Source organism: Epinephelus moara, chromosome 12 (assembly GCF_006386435.1).
Source record: "Epinephelus moara isolate mb chromosome 12, YSFRI_EMoa_1.0, whole genome shotgun sequence".
Taxonomy (NCBI): Eukaryota; Metazoa; Chordata; class Actinopteri; order Perciformes; family Serranidae; genus Epinephelus; species Epinephelus moara.
Window position 1 is genome coordinate 8,578,887 of NC_065517.1, and position 23,097 is coordinate 8,601,983.

The window sequence follows — 23,097 nt, forward strand, 5'->3', positions numbered from 1 at the left end:
TGAGCTCGCCAGTGGGATACACACAGCAGTAGCCTGATTTCGTTCTCTGCTCAGGACGCAATTACTGCCCTATATCTTTACACAGCAAATACTGGTTTCCTGCTATATTAATGCTCTGAATGTTGCATACAGCTACTTCAACTCATAAAATTACGTTGTTAAAAAGAACTGTTAGCTTATTAGCATCCAAACGTACTGTATTTGGCTTAAAATTGTCCTTCTTTGTTCTTTTGTGATTTGGTATATTATTTTATGTACCAGTGCACTTCAACAATAACTTTTATAAGTATGCATAAGCACTGATTCTGATTTCATTTAGCTGTGAGGACAGAAAAAGCTGTGCTATTGAGGCAGTGTGACGTTTAGGGATCTGTCTTGAAGGTGCTTTACATAGAAAATTAAGCTTTACAAACAAGTCTTGTGGTGGCAGAACCTCATATAGGCAACACAGGCAGCCACATAAAGTGCTGGGGGAAAAAATGAACATAAGGAAAATGGTGAAATTGGAGTTTAAGTGGAGAGCATTGGAGTAAAAGAAAATGAAAAAGCAAGCCATCCAGCACACAGTACAAAACCAAGAAGATGGAATTTGCACATTTCATTTTGTCTTATTGTTTGTTAGGTGTGGCACTGAACTGAATAATTTAATTTATCAGATATAAGCTGACCTCAGTTTCCTAAGTTTCTAACTAATATTTGCAAATCCAGTTAAATTAAGTTCAGTCAAATCAAACAAATTAGTCAGTGTTTGTTTGGTAAACTCTAAATTTCAAAGTTACTTTAATCTCTACTTTCAGGCCCTTGGGGACAAAACTACTGTCTGTTTACACATTCAGGAACATGGCACAGACATGGCAATAAATTAGCTTTAATTTGCAGTTACGTTCTGTGCCAAGTCCAATATTCATTCTCCTGCAAGATTTGTTTTAGCCTCCACCCACTTTTGAAAAAAATATCTGTCTCTTTAGCTGCTACATGTGAACCTATGCTCACTCGCTAGTTTCTAACTTTGCTGTTTGGTGCCAGGTAGGTGCTGTAGAGTGAGTTCAAAGGCTGCCTGTTGCTGCTGGAAATGAGGTTGTTGAGAGCAGTGAGAGTGAAAGTTACTGCCTGTAAAACCACAACAATTAGCTAAAAGATGCTAAAAAGCTCCACAGAGCTGAGAGCGTGCAGCCTGGCTCCTCATATTTTTAATTCTGAATCGACCTGACCTTTTTTTACAGTGTTCTCATGCATGCAAACATAGCTGCTGATTCATCCAGATGGACCGAGGGCTTTGTTTACATACCGATTGTTAACAGCATAAAATCTGCAGCTGCTATGAAAATGATTGAAACGTGGTTACACGTGGAATCATAGGCCAGAGACAGTCGCTTCCTGTTCTCCGAAAATATACAACCATCCCAGCTGGAGATGGTGGCTTTACTGGGCTGCCTTAGAGAGGTATATCATACAGACAGCAGGACACTTAAAGTTAATGTCCTCCAAAAAAAGACTCGCCCACTGAATTTATGAACAAGATTTAAACCTGGATTATCACAGCCCTGTAACTGCCATATACAGTTTCACTTGACACACAATAACAACGAGCTCCATGCATCAAAAGTGCACGGGACCACAGACCATTTGGCTGTAAATGTTCGCGTAATGGCAAAGAGATTAGCTCATCTCATAAAACAATGAATAACAAATTGCTGCTTTCATCTTTCAAATTCCAGGCTGTTGGCTTTTACGGCCCAGATGTTGATATAAATAAACTCCCCCTAACGCAGTAAAGATTATATGACTTGTATTCTTTGTTTATGAATGCTTTAAGAACATCTTCATTTTGTTTCTCTGGGAGACTTAAAGCGTTGTGTTTTCTCAGGAAAATGTTCTTTGAGGGAATCTTGGGGAGGGACCTCTCATCTCATTAAATTTGTCACATTAACTAACAAAATAGGTCATGCATATGCATAATGCTAAAACTGCTATCACAATATTCGGGCTCATTAATACGGTACTTTAGTTGTTTTCCCTGTTCCAGCCATTAGAACCGAGGGCTCAACGGAGACATCCATATTCATGATTATCGGGTAAGATAAGAGACAGACTGTGGACTGGGAAGATGAAAGAGCCACCTGTGGCAGGTGAAGTGGAGAGGAGTGACTGCTGATAGCGCCACTCGACTTCAGCCTTGGCATTGACACTCGACCCGCGCTCTCAATCTTCCTCGCAGACAAAGAGTAGGTGTGCCACATCACATACACACTTAGACGCCCACATGCGCACACACACACCTACACCTCCCAGTCGGAGTCTTTTATTCTAGCATTTCCATGGCCATGGTAAGCGATGATAACATCTCATTTCTGCTCGTGCCACTCTCATTCGGGTCTCAGGTGCCACAGATCAAAGCTGTGATTTCTTGGGAACAAGAGGCGAAAGGAAATTAGATTAGAGTGACCCTGGATCTGCGACCTTTGTCTTTTGTGTTGTTTTTACCCAGCAAACTTTACCTTTCTTCCTCTAAAGGCCTCAGTATGCTTCAAACAGGAAGCTTGTCTGATTATCTTATATCTGAAACTCACTCTGGGGTGGCAAAATTACCGCTGGGTTCCACAAGTTTTGTACCTTTTCGTAACAATCCAATCCCTGCAGAGTTGTAAAAGTGGGCAGGGTTTGAACTCTCTCCAGCTCTCTTTATTGTCCTCTTTCATATGCTTTCGAGGAGAGACTGTGTAAAAGTGCACAAATTTGTCGAGTCAAGACTACAATGTTTTAATACTTAGAATTTTTGGAGAATGAAAGTGGGGGTGGGACACGGCTATCGGGATGAACCTTTTGCCCAGCCTTCAAGTGTGGCCACCTGTAATAGGGCTGTGTATTTGCAAGAATCTGGCGTATCACTCAAGTGGCAACCTCTGGGGATGAAAAATAAAGCCAAAGCAGAAGTGCCAGAAACTCCAATTTCTCAAATGGCTGCTTGAATCTGGCTCCAAAGCAGGTCAATCTCCACACACATGTTAAAATGTCCAGCTTTACAGCAGAGATAAACATGTTTACAAAAAATTTTTTGGTCTCTGTAGCTGATTTCTCCGTGCATGACAACTGCATCTGGTTGAATTTTTATATAACTCATTATTTCACATTTTATTAAGGCTTAGAATTATGCACATAGTTCAGAACTCAAGACTTCAAACCATTAATTCACAAACCAATGGGTGACATCACAGTGGCTATGTCGACTATTGTTATACCGTCTATGAAGTCACTATACAGGGGATACGAATCAATATATTGCCACTGCATATACTGCCATACTGTAAGGTGCAAGGTGATATACTGTGACTTTTTTTTAATCTAAGTTTGGGAAAACTGTCATACTATAAAGAACATACCACTCTATGCATAAAATAGAATTACTGCCTTGCAGTTACATGCCTCCGCAAACCCGTCAAGTTGAACTTAAGTTTACATCCATATCTGCGCACAGAAGATCTATACAATCAGCAAGGTGGGCACCAAATATTAGTGTCACCAATTCAGTATCTGACCAAATGTCTCCCCGTCTGTTTCTGAGATATGACGCTGAATAAGAGCCAGAAAAGTGTTCTTGCAGAACATTATTATGTCACAGTGAAACTGACATTCGTGTTAAATTTTAGTCGTGATTACTGTATAAATTCTTGAGGTATGGCCAAAAACATGGGTGACCTTGACCTTTGACCTTAGAATGACAAATTCTGATGAGTACATTTGTGAGTCCAAGTGGACATTTGTGCCAAATTTGAAGAAATTTCCTCAAGGCCTTCTTGAGATATCACGTTCACAATATAAGACGGAAGCAAGGTCACAGTGACCTTGACCTTTGACCACCAAATTCTAATCAATTCATTGCTGAGTCCAAGCGGACAGTTGTACCAAATTTGAAGAAATTGCCGCAAGGCGTTTCTGAGATATCGTCTTTACGAGAAGTGGAATCTGAACATAGAAACATAATGTAGCAATACCCAAGCATATACATGTTTTCTGTACTGATGCATTGGCCACGCACTGGTATTGGCTACTATTTGCCTTGTTGACTGCCATTGGCCGGTAGGTAAGATGACTGATGGCATTTGCATATGTTTTTCTGTTGTGTCACCACTGGCGTCCCATCGTCCCAGGGATGATAGAAAACCTGTATTGGAACAAACAGAGATCTTACCCAGGAACGCCCTCAGGACCAAAGTACACAGTAAACTCACTACTGATACATCAGGGACGCATCCTATTGTTTACCTGATAACCGTTCCCAGGTTACCGTTAGCAATTAGCAGCCGTTGGCCAAAACTAACAACTAACAAAGGTAGCAATGAGTTACATTATGATGCATTCAAGCTCTGTTTAGTAAAAATTAGTATTAGGCTAAAGTAAATTATTACTTTCTCACGATGTGTAATATGCCATTTTGTAAAATGTCGTTTTTTGGGCGAGATACTTGAACTTGAACAAATACAGCTGTTTAAAGGAGAAACTTGATGTTTTCACAGCAATATAAAATTGATAATAGAGAGGGAATTATGATATATTTTATCTAGTAAAAGGGCTTTTGAAGCAGTTTGTTTTTTAAAGATATCTTTCATGTAAAATTGTTATTTTGAACATCAGTTTCTGTATCTGCCCAGAATTTTACAATCAGTGCATCCCTACAGGTATCCACACTTTTTCCTTCAGATGCAGTGAGATGACACATCTTACCACCAAGTTCTTTTCAAGCAAACTGAGCCCGTCTTCTCTTTCTTCTTCTTCTGCCTTGGCGTCACTTTGTTACTCCGAATATGCTCTGTCTGGACTCAGGAATATGAAACTCTGCCCCCACTTCACCTACAGCACAGATTTGCGCTGCAGCCTGAGCCCTCTGCTGTCTGTCTGTCTGCTCATCCTCATAGCTCAAGGGCTTGTCGCTCTCCCTCTTCTTTTTTACTCTTTTTCTCCCCTCGTCTCTCACTGCCCCACTCTGTCTTATCTTTTCGTGTTCTCTCCTCTCACCCCTCCTCCCAGTCAAGTTTCATTTCACGGATTAGCCTGCCAGAGCCCCCACAGCCTGAAACGTCTCAATCACTTGCTTGCTTCCCTCCAACGCTGCCACTGTGACCAAGCATGGGTGAGCGTGTGTGTGTGTGTATATGTGGGTGTGAGGGTATTTTTGTTGTTGTGCATAAATATGGAATATATGCATGCACAGTTTATGTTTCCTGCTACATCATTTGCATGCTAACATGGAACAGATTTTAAAGCAGGGCCTGTGATTTAGTGGGATAAACAAAGAACTCCAATGTGTAAAAATGATGAGAAAATGGTTTGTCTTCGCCACACAGATGTATCCGCTACATCTAATCAACTACAATGAAAACATATGATAGTAGCAGATCGTTTTTAGGTCATGATTCAAAGCCCATCTCCACTCTGAGCAGAGTTGTGAGACCTGAGTAAATCCAAGCTTAGGAAAGAAGAATCCGGCGCTTATCGGCCTTGAGAGGTGCTCGGGGCTGCCTTAACCCTCCACAGCCTATTAGCTGGCTGTGCTCTAATTGGGGAGCTGTGGGGAGAGGGGCGGCAGGGGTGAGTGGTATTCAAATCGCCCATGAGGTAATCCTCACTCTACAAATGCGTGTTGTGACCCCGTGACCTAGCCTCTAATGATGTGGCTGCAGCAGAACCTGTATGTGGGAAGCCATGCAGAAGAGGAGGAGAAGAAGTTTTTTTAGCTGAAGGGCCTCCGGCTGCTGCTGTAATAAACAAAATTTCAATACTACTTCAGTACCGCACTGAATTCAATAATGGATTTGCTACTTGCACATAATGTGTGCTGCAAGCTAAAATTCCATTTCAGCCTCTGGAGAGAGCCCGATGGCACGTGGACAGGAATAAAAAATTGAAGGGAAGCATCACTAAGACTGTGTTAAAACAATAAACACACTTTTTGAGCACATCTGCTGCTTAAGGTAAGAGCTGGGAGGATTTCATTCATACTGAACCACTGAGAAATATCTGCAGAAAGTTTACACAAATGAAGTTTCAATGCCAAGAACCTTCTGATAAAAGTGTTGTGTGTTTTGGACTGCGACCCACCAGTTGGGAACCACTGGGTTAAATAATGCTCCAAATTTAGGCTAAATTTTGGCTAAGCAAAAAGTTACACTGCCATTTTTCAAATGGTGCATTTAAATATTTCTGCGCGCTGGTGTCCCTAAAAAGTCTTGGAGTTGCATTAATTAACATATTATAAACAATGGATTTGGAAATGGTCATGGATGAATCACCAATGTCAATCAGTGTTTGATTTTACTTTTCTCTGATCACTTATTGAAGGGCTTTTTGCGTTTTCCTTAGTGTTTAGCAGTTTGGGGGTGACAGCAGTGTTCATGAAATATAGTAAACATGCCAAGTTAGCCCTCCAAGCTGCGCACTAACTACGCTACCAACGAATATAAAACTGGATTTGGAGATGTCTGTTAGAGACTCCATCTCTGTCACTGCAAGACTAATGTCCAAGAGCTTTTTTGAAATTGCCTGCATTGGTATTAGAGCAAAGGGTGGGTGGTGGTGGTGAAGCAGGAGTGGGTGTGGATGAGGGGTCCAATTTGGAAGATTCTGTCTCCCTGTCTACTGTTACTATAACCTATAGCATACCTATTTATTCATGAGGCCCTGCCTTGTGAAATATAACAAAAAAGGGGCCCACAGCTCATTTTACACCAGGGCCACCTTGCTGGTTCATCCAGCCCTGACCAAAGTAATTGCTGAAATCTGGGAGCATGGTGACATTGCTACAACAAGGCCTGACTGGGCAAGAAACTCAAAAGTCACACTATCAGACAGGTTGTAAACAAGCCAACAGTTTAGCCAGATTATCTAAAGTGAATGCACCCAGAGAAAGCTAAAAGAAAAGGCTGCACAGGAAGTACAGTATGATCCTGAAACAACTAAAATCAAACATTGTGAGTTAATCACTGAATTCCTGTTTCGGCGAATCCAAGCCTGAGTTGAAAAGTGGTTCTGATATCTAGGAGCAACACTAGCCGCTACATTCTGCAGTTCCCTCACAGTCCCCTAGCAACTCCAGGCAGGACGGACCCTCTGACGGACGTCAACTTGTTGAGGTGGCACATTTTTAAGGGGTGCGGCGGGGGCTGGGAGAAGCAGACGCCTGCTCACAACTGCCCTTTTCAGCCCTCAGCTTGCACTAGCACTGCTCACAGCTGTTGCATGATTGATGCCCACTCCCCAACCTGTCAACAACTCCTGTCTGTATCATGCCTCTGGAGAAAAAGCCTCTCCTGCGACCGTCCCCATATATCTCACTTTTCTCACAACTTTGCATACAAATGGCGTGGACAAACATTTAAACAAAAAACAAAAGCAGTTCATCCATCCACCCCCTCTCAACACATACCTCACGGGAACACAATGTATCTGTATGGAGCTATGTTTTCGGAACTTCTTCCCTCATCTTTATTCAGCGTGGATTTGGCTTTTCATGTCCCCACATTACATCTTCATCTCATTTCCTCTCAAATCCTCATAGACACATTCTTAATCTCTGTGTGCCAGAGATCCATCTCACTGTTTTGCTAAGGCCTACGATATGGTAGCTTTACAAACCCCTATTTAAAAAAATCTGTCAATCAAGCTATTTGTTCAGGCAGTGCAAATTCATTTTCAATTACTATTCACTCCTGGTCTGGATAAGGCTTGTAAGAAAAAAAAAAGGAAATCACAGTGACTATTGGTCACACCGACTTAATCCAGCGATGAATGAGGAAATGCACGTACAGAAGGCCGTGCAAAAATTGTGCTGGGTGAATAAGGAGGAGGGCGAAGCTATTCATACAAGTTAAAAATACATATTTACATATAATGGTATGGGGTCATCAGTGTAGACCCGAAGTTAATGAAAATGAATAATGGAAAGTGTGCATTAGGCAACTTCAGTAATTACTACGCTACTTGGCCAAGGTGATTACCCGGAGGGGAACAGCCAGAGGACACTGCAAAGAAGTGGGAACTTTCTCCTGTTCTTCTCGCTGCATGCGAGCCCTGCCCTTGATCAGCGGGAGATGTTGGAGTGAAGCGTTAACATCCGATTAGGATGGTTGGAGAAGTGAGTAATGGACCTGTCGTCTAGAACAGGATCTGTATGGTTGCCTCTGTGCTACACAGAGAGATTGGTGGTTTGTGGTCACTGGCCGGCCTCAAATTAGCTTAGCGTGAGTTATGTCCTTGTTTGTGTCACACGGTGATGGGAACAGAGTTAAACAGACAAAGCTGAGCCCTGTAAAGCACTTCAATATGTTCAAATTGAGCTCACTGACTTCATTCAGCAGACACTAGTCATTTGTAAGTTCTACAAATTCTGCCATCAGGCATTCTTACCTGTATGAAACTATAGGACAAAACTAGCTACATTTCCTCCTCATCTAAAGCAAGACTATGTTGCCTTTTTTCTCAACAGCAGCCGCAAGTGACAGTTAAGGGATAATGCCACTTCATTTTCCAAGGCACCATCATTAGGAGGCCTGACTCAGCGCAAAAGGAATCTCACCACAAGCAGTAAACAAGCATGTCTCCCGCTGAGATAAATGTGTTTACTTCTTTTACATTTGATGTAAAACCACTGCAACGTAAATCTCTGGCTAAATGCTAAATGTAGAATCTGTGTCAAGTTTGCTAAGCTAACAATAGCCACCCTAAGCTGCTGGACATACCCTGGATTCAGGGGCCCCTGTTCTTTCCTATGAAAGTTGCTCAGTGGCACATGAAGCAATAAAAGTTGACTTCAGATAGAGATTTGGAGATTCTTCACCGCTGCTTGGTGTATTTTTGGCATAACACTTGAAATTACTGTTCTCAGGAACCTTTAATCTTCCATTTTGAAAGAACTGTAGGTGTATTGTTTTGAGTCTTTTGTTTTTAACTCAAGTGTTGTCTCATGCAAGCGAGTTGTTTCTTGTTTGTAAAATTCCCAATAAAAGAAGAAAAAATCAAATATAATGAAATACAGCGTGGTTATTATATAACATTATTTAACTGAATTTACAGAACAATCACTGTATTACTGTTATATAAATTTACATAAACTGTAATTAAAGATTTTTGGCCATACTGCCCACCCCAACTTTCAGGTATACATTTATCTGGATCTTCCACATTGTGGCCTTCAGAGTAAGCACACTGGCTTTTCCTTTAACCGCACCTCCCAATCACTCAATCTCAGGCTCGGTCACATAAATGACAGTTCATTATAACACTCAATTCGGCTGCTAATGAGTTTTACAACTTTAAGGTAGTCTTTTTCACAATGTAAGCCTATGACAAAAGGTCTTTTTTGGCTCCAGAGCATCACGTAACAGACCTGGAAATTGTAATTCCATGGTTTGGCCACTATGTCAAATTGGCTTCAAAGCCTGGCAATGTTCCTGGGGGCTTGGTCATACCACACCAACTAAGGCCGAAGCAGGAAAACCCCTAAGTGTATCAAAAGGATCAAGGATGAGTTTAATTGCTTATAAACTGAACTTCTTTGGATGAACGCTCAATTCCTTTTAACAAAAAAACTTTAAATGACAAGTGATAATGATACCCGCAAGCCTGTAACAAGGAAACCAGAGGGAAAGTGTGCCTCTCTAATGGGCTGATGTGTTTTTGCATGTAGTGAATCAGTTCACAGTGAAGATTATTAGTCACTGTTCAAAGACTATTGAAGCACTGATGAGTCAATCACATGTGGTGGGAATCCGAGGCAGCATTTAATAGTAGTGTCATATTAGCAACATTTCTTCCTAGTTAAGCTGTTTTGTGCAAACATGGCCAGATAAACAGATCTGGGGGGCCCAGGATAAAATATTAGAATTGGGCCCCTATTGTCTCCCAACCATCGACTGTATTAAATTGTGGACATAGCCACTGTGACAACACCCATTGGTTTTGAAGCCTCAAATCTGGCATTTTGTTGTTTTTTTGGGTGGGGGAGCCAGAAGTGACCATATAAGAGGGTGGAGCTCGGGAGGATTGCTCCGCCTCTTTCCTGACTGACAGGTCACCTTGGTAGGAACTTGTCAATCACAAGGTAGCCACGTCCTAAAGTATACCCTGCTTTATCGTCTGTTTTACTCTAAACTGGACCATAATTTACAAAATGAACATGCTGTGTTGATGAAGACTTGAAAGTAGGCCATAAACTCATTAGGAAAATGTTTACTGGGGTAATAAATCCAAGACTTCTTTTTGCAACCAGTGGAGTTGCCCCCTGCTGGCCATTAGAAAGAATGCAGTTTTAAGTCACTTCCACTTCTTTTCTTCCACTTCTTTTATACAGTCTATGCCCCCAACCAGCACCAGCAGTGAGTCAATTTTATTTTTAAGGATTTATGACTTCATTTATTTGTTGTTGGTGCTGTAGCCACAGCTGTCACACCACAGTCTACTGTTTTGTCACTATGATTTCAAGCACTGTGCAGCTCCTTCATTTCCGTTATAAATTATTTTGTGGTACAGTCATGTGTGAACATTACTAACGTGATTTTTGTCTGAATACCAGCATTTAAAGAATATGTGTTTTCCAGAGTGGGCACTCTGTATGCTCAAGACATGATTAAGTATATAGTATGTGATGGAACTTCTCTGGAGAGTGTAAATCCATCCCACTGTAGCTAAAGGCAAAAAAGGAAATGGCTGACTCTGTGGACAGTCCACTACCTCATGCACTGAGGACAGACCTAAATACTAAGCACATTTCTTCCAAATTGTTAAAGCATGGAGTGGAAAGCCAGCCAGCTAAAATGCAAAATAGATGGCTGATATTTTAATAATGGATAATGCTTGTGGGAAATGATAGCTCATTAACAATGAGAGAGGAAAAACTTTCTTATCCAAGTTATGATCTTTTTTTTTCTTGCAAACCTCTATCTTACCCACTGTTTTAATTAAAGTGTGTTTTCCCTGATAATATATTTTCACTTATGTAATAAACCTACAGCCAGCAGAAACATTATTTTAACTCACCAGTGGAATTAAAGGATCTGAGAGAAGGTGCAAACCTGAAGCTGGTGCCAAATAATTCATAACTGAAGACCAAACTCCTGGTAGCATAAACACACCTGCACACTGACAATGTGTTGAAATAAACACAAAAAGGTGTGGGGGCAGGCGGAGACGGAGACGTTGCACAATGAGCTGCTTTACAGACGCCTATAAATGACAGAAGAATCATTTTTTATATGATATTTACAACATTAAATCCAAACTCCAATCCGCATAATCCTCTCTTTGATTCTGCGATTTAATGCATAGACAAGCCAATGCAGCGCTTGTAACATTCTTCTGTTTGCATAATATCTCACCGGTAGTCTCTCCGTCACACACACATACATTAGAGATTCTGACTTGGCCTACTTTAGGTGTTCAGGGAAAAAGCGTCATGGCACAGGATGTGAAGCAGGCATGCTGATTTTCCTGCATATCTGTTTTGGTTGTTTTTAATTGTAAAGAAATGGCACAAAATAACATATCCACGCTCCTTCTTCATAGATATGTCCAAAAAAGAATGACGAGTGTGTGTATTCAGCAGCCAGAAACCTGTGGGCCTATCCAGGAGTCTTGTGATACATTATCAGTAGAATGAAGGCACACAGATAAGGTGCAGAGATTATGTTTCGGGGTGCTGTTTACCTCCAGAGATAAAGCAAGGGTGCGACACTCCCCGTGCACAGTAGCTGAAGGCAACGGAGGGAAAAAAAACATCCAGCAGCACCTTGAAATAAACTTGTTTGAGAATGGATTTGGAGCAAATCAGCCCCACCCTTCAGACTGAATCCCCCCGGCCTGTGTAAATAAGCCATCAATGGCTGTCACATAACTGTTACACTGGCCAGGACAAATGAAGACGCAGGGTGCTGCCTGGGCTGCCGCCGCCACTGACTGTAATTGCAATCTTTCAGACGGGAAATGGCAAATTGCTCCTCTCATCATTAGCAACCAGCTAAGACAGAAAACAGACATGCAAGCCTGCAAACATAATTATAATGACACACTGGGAAAAGCAGAGGAACTGCTATGGAACACATCTGGGGCTTTCATGAGACCACTGCAGACTGGCTGAACAGGTCTGCCGTGGGCTCTGGAGTGTGTTTTTCCTCCCCCTTTCGCATGTGTGGCTGTTTAAATTCAGATCCCATCAAGTGATCTGCGCCGTGTTTACCTAGCAACGGCATGGCAGACTTACTCGTGCAGGCCACAGATGGAGGGTCAGAGATGGCTCGGTAGTAGCCGTCCTCGCAGTCGCAGCGCCAGGAGCCCTCGCGGTCGTTGAAGCTGTGCGCCGGACAGCGAGAGCACTGAAGGTCCTGGGAGGAAGACTTGTAGAAACCACGACCGCACGCTGTAGAAGGGAAAAAAAATAAAAAGAATGAGGCCAAGGCAAGGAGAGGAGGACAAAGGCAAAAAAACAAAGTTATAAAGCATTTGCACAGACAGCGTTATGTGAGGATCTTGTGTAATTTATCAGTTACCCCCAAATTTCAGCATAATCAAATTTGCTAAAATGAAAAACAGGTGGAGTGGAGTGCTCAAAATTAAATCTCTCATATTCAGTTTAAGAAAAACGATGAGTGAATAGAGCAGTGTTTCAACCTTTCAAAGTTTTGAAACCCCTTGAAATAATGCAGTGTCTGCTTGTCAGAGATTTCATACGTGTATGAGTTGTGAACATTTCCCCTGAAGGGTGATTTTCCTTTCAAAACTTCTCAAACTGATTCGAGTTACGTAGAGGTAAAATTATAGCCTACAACTTTTAATCTAAAACAAGCAAAGTCTAGAGAAAAAACTTATTTGTGTAACAGAACTTTGTTTTTTTAATCATCTTTCAACCCCTAAGATTTGTCTTGTGACCCCAGAGGGAAATGTTCAGCACTGTTCACATAAAACTTCCTCCTCTGGTGACGAGGATAGCATGAAGTGTACTTTTATACACAAAGTAAAGATTTTTAAACTGAGGCCAACATCCATATTTTAAAGGGACAGTTCACCCCAAGATCAAAAATGTATTTTTCCTCTTACCCATAATGCTATTTAGCAGTCTAGATTGTTTCGGTGTGAGTTTCCAAGTGTTGGAGATCTCAGCCATAGAGATGTCTGCTTTCTCTCCAATATAATGGAACTAGATGGTGCTCAGCTTGTGGTGCTCAAAGTGCCAACAAAATACATTTGGAGAACCCAACAGCAATCATGACCCGGTTACTTTAGATAATCCACAGACCTTGTTGTAAGCAGTTTTGTGTAGGAACTATTTTCTTTCTGCTGAACTACAACCACAAACTGTATCACTACGCAGAAGGAAGTGTGCATCTACTGCTAGCTCACCTCACACAACTGAGCAAGCTAACCTTACAGCTCAGCCAAGGAGGATGCCTTAAGTGTTTACATCCTCACCTGGTTACTCAAAATAATACACAAACCTTGTTGTGAGCAGTTTCCTGTAGGAACTACTTTCATTCTACCGAATTACACCCAACTAGAGCTGCAATAATTAGTCAATTACTTGATTAGTTGATCAAAAGAAAATTAATAGCCAACTATTTTGATTATTTTCAAACAAAGTGTCGAACATTTGCTAGTTCCAGCTTCTTAATTGTGAAGATTTGATGATTTTCTTTGTCATGTACGATATAATAATAATGAGTCTTTGGGTTTTGGACAAAAGAAGCAAAACGTCACTTTGGGTTCTTGGAAAATAATAATAGGTAGTCTATTTTCACAACTCCTTTCATTGTATAGACTTAACAATCATGGAAATAATATAACGAGAGGCTTTTGCTGGCGACAGCGTGAAATATAAACATTAGTGGTGTTCTACTCGGCTAGCTCAGTGGTTCTAGTTGAGTTAGCAGTAGATGCACACTTCCTTCTGCACTGGTGATACGGTTAGCAGGTGTAGTTGATAGAAAGAAAACAGTTCCCACATGAAACTGCTCACAACAAGGTCTGTGGATTATCTTGAGTAACCATGTCATGACTTCTGGACATTGCTGTTGACTTTTGGCACTTTGAGCACCACACGCTGAGTGCCATCTAGTTCCATTATATTGGAGAGAAGGCAGACATCTCTATGGCTGATATCTCCAACACTCTGCAACTCACACCAAAACAATCTAGATAATAGATGACAGGAAAAATGTGTTTTTAATTTTGGGGTGAACTGTCCCTTTAAAGTTCAAAAAATCTGAAAATAACAAATCTGCCAACATTATTTTTAACATAAGCACTTTAAAGTTTCTGATAAGGATCCCTTAAATTTGGTAATCAAAGAATTGTGGTCAAGATATGTACTGAGCAGTAAGTGAAGGGTTAGTAGGATTATGCTGTTCTCAGCAAAAAAAACTCAGCAGATACCTGGAATTCTCACAGTTTTTTTTTTAAAGTAAACCCCAGTCATAAGCCAGGTTCACACAGCATTACATTCACTGATGATCTCATCAGTCATTATAAATCACTGAATGTCTCCAGGTGATATTAGTCTTGTGCAAACAGTCTGAAAGAGTCCTCATTCACACCTGTATTCCCATCATGACGAGGGCATGACAGAACAAACCACTGTGTTGACATCTTGGCGCAGCCTGTATTTGACAGGACCCGCCCCCCTCGGGCTTCATCAAGCAGACTGAGCCACGAAAAAAGCACTGTAAAACTCAAGTTGAGGCATTTGCCCGGGATAAACTACAACCTCTCACTTCAAGAGGTACATAACAAGGCTATTTTTATTCTGATGAATCCTCAGGTCAGTAAAGAGGTCTGCCTTGTTTATAACATGCCCTATCTCTGAGAGGAAACATTTTTCAGTTGAGCAGAGAGATAAATATCGAGCAGGAGCACATGGATCATTTCAACATTTTACCTTTGACCAAGTCGGTAAACAAACAAAGACTGATATCACGAATCAAGGAGGACTCATCGCCGCCTGCGTGTTGAGATAGTCATTTAACAATTACACCCAAATTACTCACCCACACATCATTTCTCTGAAGTTACAAATGATTCCCATGACAGCAAGTAATGACAAAGACACAAACGGCAAACAAAATACTGATTCACAGCAGGCTCACTGTGAATCACATGCATTTGTCGAATTAATATTTAAATACCAGTAAGAATAAAATGTCTATTCTGGGTCTGGCTATTTTAGCCGGCACGTTGACTAATCCACAGTGACCGGCTGTGTGTGCAAAACGGAGCTAAGCCTGGTGAAAAGCTGCAATCCAGGCCACATGATTTCTTAAACAATCTGCAAGAAATCTATACTTCTGTGAATAGCTCTGCATACAAACTATCAAATTATACTAAAAATGCATTTTTCATGAGCCACTGGGGGAAATGAGCAATGATTGTCATACTGGGTCTCCCCCATTACAGATCTATTTCTTTATTTCCTTTTTTTCCAGTGAAATATATTGGCCACCACCTCCTGTGACAGGTCTGGAATAAGGAAAGAGAAATCTGACTTTTTTTTTTTTTGTTTTACCACTTCTCCAGCAGCATGAAGAGGAGGCCGGGGCTTGGGGTATCTCCATTTCAGCTACATGAAAGCCCTGTCATTCTCCATTTATCGCACTGCCACAGCCTCGTGAAACAAGACCTTTTTTTTCAAGTGGAAAAAAGACATGATTTTATCTCTAATCTTTCTTTACCTTTCCAAGCCGGTAATTGAAAACAGAGCCATGAGGAGTCTGCGAGCGGTGGGTCTTGAATGCTGACCAGGCGAAACATATACACAGAGCCTACAAGCGCTTACTCATCATATTTAGCTGCTTTCTTACTGTATGTTCCCTTCTGATGAGTGACAACATTTGACAAACAGCAAAGCAAACCATGTCTAGTTGCTGTATCTGATGTGCAGTGTAAACACTCCCCCGTGGATGTTGATAATGACACTGAAGGGTTTTCTCCAGCAGGTTAAAGAATGGCTAGATCCTGTTTAAGACCGTGCTTTCTCCCACCATGCCGAGCTGTTTAAACATTCTGATAAGCCAGCGTGTCTGTTTGCCTTTGGGTTTCTGAGAGCTCATCTGCTGGGTGGCCGGTGTGCTGAGGGGGAGAGCCCGGCAGGGACCGAAGCTATCACCCACCGAGACCACCACTCCAGCAGACAAGAGCATCCACTGCAGATTAAGACGAGCACAAGGAGGGGAGAGCTTTTGAAAGTAAACACAACTTTTCTGGATGACTCCACTTATCTCTCATTTTCATATTTAGCTTTTATGGTATTTCTGTTGGTTAGGGGTTATGCTTTTTTTCCTGTGATACCAATTCCAATACCCAAGGTCAGAGTACCAGCCAATACCAGGGTTGTCACAATACCAGAATTATAATAAAAAATGGATACTTGATACCTCTTTTAATTCCATGAAAATAAGAAAAAATGATCCTAGGCACGCATAATACGTTTTTGTTTTCCTTTTACTAACAACCTGCACACAGTGCTGATACAGAAAAAGTCACTAACCGCCTCCAGTAACATGGTGGGTACACTGCTGGAGAGAATGCTGTAAAAGCGACCAGTTTATTTACTTCCCTGCTGTTTCATCTGTGCGGCATTGGGTTGAAAATCAGACTGTAGATCTGCGGAGACTGTATCAAAAACGTATGAAGTATCAATAGCCTACTTTTGACAAGACTGTGTACTGATCCAATACCAGTGCTCTTTGCCCCCAAATTTAAAAGTTTAAAGGGGACCTAATGTGCTCATTTTCAGGTTCATACTTGTATTTTGGTACTCTACTAGAGTATGTTAACATGTTGTAATGTTCAAAAAGCACTTGATGTTCCTCTTACTGTCTGTGCTGGAACCTGTATTCACCCTCTGTCTGAGACACTCTGTTTTAGCACCTGTTTCTTTAAGCCCCCCTCCTAAAAAAAAGCCCTGTCTGCTCGGATCGATCAGCGTTTCCACATCCTTCGCATTTCAGCTCTCTGTCATTGCAGCTGCAGGGTTGACTGTAATGGTGAACAGCGACACCTTCTACTCTGAAAAATCACCAATAAAAGCTTCTAAAGCAAAATCAGTTCTATCTGTTTTAGCTGAAATATGATCAGAAATAAGGGAGAAATTACCATCAGCAACCAGGATTACATGTTTCCCTGAAGTTAGCATGTAGCTACATGTAGCAGTGTCCTTGCAGCCAGAGAAATGACTGCATTAAGTGTCACTTTCTTCTATTAAAAATCACCAAAGCTTCTAAACACAACCACAAAAAGTCCAGCAGGAGTATGATCCAAATCGGGGAGAAATTAGCAACATTTACAAACAGGATTACATGTTTCCCTGATGTTAGCATGTAGCTACATGTAGCAGTGTACTTGGGGAATTACTGTGTAGCTATAGTGGGACTATCTCCTGTTAAAAATCCCCAATAAAAGCGTCTAAACACAACTGGATATGTTCCAGCAAGCATATATATATTCCAAAATCGGGGAGAAATTAACAACATCGGCAACCAAGATTACCCTGACGTTAGCATGTAGCTTCAACTCTGAGTTGAGCTAACCTCATCTTGTAGCCAAAGCAGACAAAAAAAAAGGAAAAATGTTATGGACATGCAGAAGGAGCAGAAGCTTTATAGGCTACATCAGTGTAAGATGATGGCAGCAAAGAAGAGAACACTGTTTGGCCATTACCTAATCTGCTTAAAATGGTCAGTATCGGCAGCCATGCTAATGAAACTGTCAGCCTGCTTTCGTCTGACTTCACTGTCGCCAATATTCTCCAATTTAAAAGATGACCTTGGTGAGTTCAGTGTTATCATAACTGATAGAAATAATGGCCCAAAACTAAAAAAATAAGAGCTCTGTTTTAATAAACTGGACTTGCCCTTTAACTCGAGCTCACGAGGAAAACACAGTTCATTTTCCATGCTTTCTTTTTTTTTTTCAACAAAAGCCCATGTGTTTATCAGTGCGTCCGACTGCGTTTGGCACCCGGAAATGTTTACAGAAGCAACAAGGCGGCAAATGAGGCCTCAAAAATCGAATGCCTGTATGACACAGGCAACTAAGTGCTTCTGCAGCTCTCCCCTCCACTGGCAGTGCATTGAGTGACAAGTACAAACACAGCCGTCCCGGCCCAGCATTCCTGTCCCAGCAGCGCAGCGCACACTGACTCGCTGCTGGCGACTTTCCGTTCCTGGCACCAGATGCTGAAGAGACACCCTCAGTCTGAGACACTAAGATGGGATGATAGTGAGTGAGAGGTTCCTCATCGGCTCTCCCCGCAGCAACACTTATCTAAATATATAAGTGTAATGTATAAGTGTATGCAGAAATATCTACAAAGCAATTACATCAAGTTTGTTCTTCCAGTAGCCTTCTGAACTGACAACATGACTGACACCTTACTGGCAAACACTGACGCATAAACATGTTAAAACATTGTACGAAACACTAGACACTTTACAGCTTCCCGTGATGTGACGAGAGGACTTACAGTCCAACGTGTCATTACATTTGTAAGGATGAAGTGTATAAGAGTGACTCCTTGAAAAAGGGCCCCATTTATGTAAGTCTGGTCCTCTTCTGGCACAGATAAAGGCAGACTAATGGTTTGTGCTTGTTGACACGGGCCCGTTAAAAAAGCTCAGCGGCAGACACAACAGTCGGCTTATTTACGAGAAATTAGTCAGTCCTTAGAGGAGCGGGTTGAGGTTAAGCAGAGAGAGAAAGGGAAAAAAAAATACAAGTCTTACATTCCAGCCAGCTCCTCTGCAGGCTACAGAGCCAGCATCTGTAATTTCCCTTCCAGTGGTCAAGCACTTTCATTCAGTGATGTGTGGGGGGACAAGCTGCAGTCAGCAATTTTATACAGAGAGAGGAAGAGGAGCCGGAGAAAGGAGAGGTCCTCGGAGTAGTGGGATAGAGATAATCAAACGCTCCTGTGACTATAGTGTCTCAATCACAGCAAAAACTGGCCCAGAGAATAAAACAAAGTCTCCTTATCTTATGCAGACACACATACACAAAAAAAGGGGGAAAACGGATTTCTGTATTTTTCTAAGATCTTGGTTTATTTCTTTTTCCTCCGAGCTGAGCTTCTTAACATTCTTGAATTACATCCAATTTTTCACACGCTTTGGCAGTGTCATGACACTCTGGGTGAGGGACAGAGGGGGGGGGGGGGGCAATGACTCCTTATGCGACAGCTTGACATATCCCTTCCTGGCCAAAATAGAAAATAATTATTTCCCTTGTCCTGGGGGTGACGCCATGGCACTTGGTGTTTTTTTCTTCTCAGTTAATCTTCTGCCCTTGCTGACATATCGGATTCCAAATTTGCCCTTTTCATTTTCTGTGTAGTTCTCTAGCTTTCTATGCATTTGCTGGGGTTGGTTAGTAAAATAAAATACCAACCAAAATATATTTATGGTATCAAGAACCAAAACCTGCAAAGTACTGAATCCAACCGAATCAAACCAGAATGCTGCTTCAGATATTTTGTCAGATTAGTTTCTACTACATTGAGTGTCTGCATAGACAACTGCATCCATGTATTCACAGAGATGCAGTTGAAATGTATAGTCCATATGGTTATATGAAGCAGAAACCTGCAAAGTGCCAAAAACTGCAGTTCTTAAAATGGCCACTTGAGGCTGGCTCCAAAAGCGAGTCAATCCCCATAGACCATCATGTTAAAAGGTCCAACTTTACAGCAGAAATAAACATGATGAATGAAAATGACTTTGGTCACTATAGCTAATGTCCCCTTTCATGACAACTGCACAGGGGTGAATCTTTATAGAACTCACCTGTTTACATTTTATTTAGGCTTAACTTTATGCATAATTAACGGCAGGCTGCTTTGAGTGACAGTGTTCCAGTGTGTTATCAGTTCATGAAAGCTAACTGTAACATACTGGTCTCCTTAAAAAGTCTTGTTCAGCATTTATTTGTAATAAGGATTCATTTTTTTCTGGTAGGTTTTGCTTTAATGGTTTTAAGTCAGTTTTTCACCAGCAAAAATTAGCATTAGCATTATCATTATCACAGTTAACCATAGCCTTAAATGCACCATGCTAACCAAGTTAGCAGCTAGCATTAAGGTTAGCTCCACACTCTTATCCACATGGTCACTTATGACACCAAAAATCCAAGATGGGGATGGTCAAAAAGCCAAACTCAGGGCTTCAAAACAGGAGCCCAAAACCAGTGGTTGAGGTCACAGTGGCTACATGAAAAGTCAACTGAAAGGTTTTGGTCTTCTAAAAAAGTCTTGTTCAGCGTATAGTTGTACTGAAAGACCCTCGAAGGATTTGGATATTCAGTTTTTCCGGTAAGAAAACAAAAATCAAAAAATTTGTTTTAAGCCTGTTTTTAGCAAGAAGAAAATAGCATTAGCATTTTCACAGTTAACCGTTGCTGTAAATAGACATATACTGTGCTAACCAAGCTAGCAGCTAGTGTTAGGGTTACCTCTACCCTCTTGTCCAAATATGGTCACTTCTGGCTCCAAAAATCCAACAAAGCGACAGCCAAAATGTCAAACCTGAGGCACAACCAATGGGTGATGTCAAGATGGCTATATCCATTATTTTATACAATCTATGGGTCATCTATTTTGGGCTGATGTTTGAAAAGACATTGAAGCAGACACTCGTTGACATGGCCAGATGACAAATTTCCACTTTCAGAACCTTGTGGCTATGTGGATGTGGAAAATAAATATTGTATAGGTGCTGGCATTGAAAAACTTTTGAGGATATCCTGTCTTGGAGAAACTGGAAACTGAGCTTCCTTGCTTGCTTACAACCCACAAATCCAATCAAGGTTACAACCCTTATTACTACTGAGCACGAAGAACTCTAGCTGGTCCAAACAGGGCAGCTGGGATAGTGAGTTTCTCCCCATCTGTCTCAATATTACTGCGGACATCGCTCAAAGTGAGCTGCAGTGTGGGAATGTGGGAGATTCCCTCTTTTTTTTTGCAGACTACCAGAGCCAGAGTGAGAATGACTAGTGTGGGCCTTTCTGTCTCCACAGTCCTAGCATGATGAGTCCTGTCAGGGCCGGGCCTCCCCCTTTCTCCAGCTGCCCTCCCGTCCGGCCTGATTATGTGTTAAATCCGCCCGTGTGTCGGGATGGATGTGGAAAGAATGCGCGCGGATGGGGAGCCGAGCTGGGCTGTAGAGACCCGGAGAGAGCAGCCTGGAGATAGCACCCCATTAGAGTGATAAAAGAGGCAGAGGGAGGAGAGCAGCCGACAGGACCAACATGCAGGCCTCGTCGCTGATGAATGCCAGGTGGAGCGGGTCAAGCGTGATAAAGGAAACAGTTTATTTTCTTATTTGAAAAAAACACCATTGCTTTCCGTAAAACGCTTGCCACGGCCGCCGCCGCCGGTCCGATAGGGAAATGTCTTTATAAATATCAACTCTAAACACAGGCCTGGTACGATGGGAAGCCTGTCGCCTGTGGTTTATATGAGTATGTTTCCTTCCAGTGTCTTTTTCTTTGTCTGAATGATTCTGACATCCACTGCTGAGCTGGCCTCACTGCATACATCTAAACAGGACAGTGTAACATTGGAAATGTTCCTATAGCCATATTTTTTCTATATTCTGGTGCTGATCACAGAGAATTTTCATACCAAAATGGTACATTTTAACAATACCTTGCTTGGGCCATGAGATGTGGACAAAAAGCTGGTTGGTGAGCTTTTACCTTAGAATATTTTATTTCTCTCTCTCTCTATATATATATATATATTCATTTAACATAGGAAGCCAGACTTCCAACATGCAAGGCTAAATTACCAACCATGCAGAGCAGGCAACTGTCCTGAGCCCTCAGAACTCCAGGGGGCCCCGAAAGCTCCAGATTTCCTGCATGCACCGCTAAAGCCTCTATTCTACCATACAGTCTGGTTCAGTTCAGTTCAGTTCATTACACATTGTCAAAGGTTGTGGATGGTATCGACAGAACCCTTCCATTCCACCCCATTTTCTTGTTACCTCTCTGTTGAGGTTACCAAGCACATTGTCCTGAAACTAAAAGGTGGAGCTAGAAACTCTCAAGAGAGAACCGTCACTCTTGCTCAGCAAGGAGTCAATGCACACACCAGCTTTCTTTAAAATATCCCATCTATTGCAACAGAGACTCTTAACACTTCAGCCTGTTCTTTTTTGTTTTGAAATCTCTGCTAGCAACCTGTTCCGGCGACGATCATCGAGGTGCAGATGTTCCTCTCCATCGCCTGTGTAGAGGAAATATAGTGAGAACTGGATGTAGCAGTTATGCGGCTCTTATCATTTGGAAATTACCCTGCCTATATTTAAGAGTGCTGGCTGCTAGCCTTGGGCTGTATCAATTTTTTCATACCTTTATACCTTCCTGATGTTTCACCAGGGTATATGGTATAGGATGGCATTTGTGTAAAAAGAAAAAAAAAGCACAATGCTAACATGCTACTGAGACAAGTCTTGCTGGGCTTCAGTACTTATGGCCCATATGATAATTAACAAATAGGAAATAAGCACCCTTGTTGCTGGAGGACCATATCACACTTGTTGCAAAGGCAAGATCTAGCACATCTGAATGGGATGCTGAATGGAGATGATGTGTTGAATAAAATTGTGTGGGTAATAAAGTGTTTTGTAGTTGGAGGAAGTCATCTCTTGATAAAGAGGCAGGAGCATTTAACTTTTTTACTGACCTGTAACGTTGTCCCCACCACTTGCAGTCACCATCTTTCTAAGCTAAGCTGCCTGTTCCACCAGTCGAGACTGACCTCTGGTGATGCTTGCTGTGCTATACAATACAGCGCCTCAATACAGCATCTCCATTATCAGTTTAATAGAAAGAGAAAAATTGGTATTTTTGACAGCATTGAAAATCATACCTTTGGGATTTCTTAATACTCTACTGTACCGTGACTAGGGTTGGGTCGGTTCTCGGTAATACCAATTCGGTTCGGTACTCCGTCTTGGACCGGGTTTTTTTTTTTTTTTTAGACCGACTGGACCGCATACTCGGGCGGAACGTAAGCGGAGCGGACGCCGCGGAGGTCCGCCCGGTAAAAGTGGATGTCCGGAGCGG

The 23,097-nt window shown here is 41.8% G+C and overlaps 1 protein-coding gene across 7 annotated transcripts in view; it reads right to left on the minus strand.

Annotated features, from left to right (window-relative positions):
• epha7 (eph receptor A7) overlaps positions 1-23,097 on the minus strand; it is a 123,559-nt gene that overhangs the window by 81,717 nt on the left and 18,745 nt on the right. For all 7 annotated transcript variants that reach the window (XM_050057675.1, XM_050057672.1, XM_050057674.1 and 4 more), the window contains exon 4: positions 12,248-12,403. In XM_050057675.1, the coding sequence (XP_049913632.1) occupies positions 12,248-12,403 (156 nt within the window). The remainder of the gene's footprint in view (positions 1-12,247; positions 12,404-23,097) is intronic.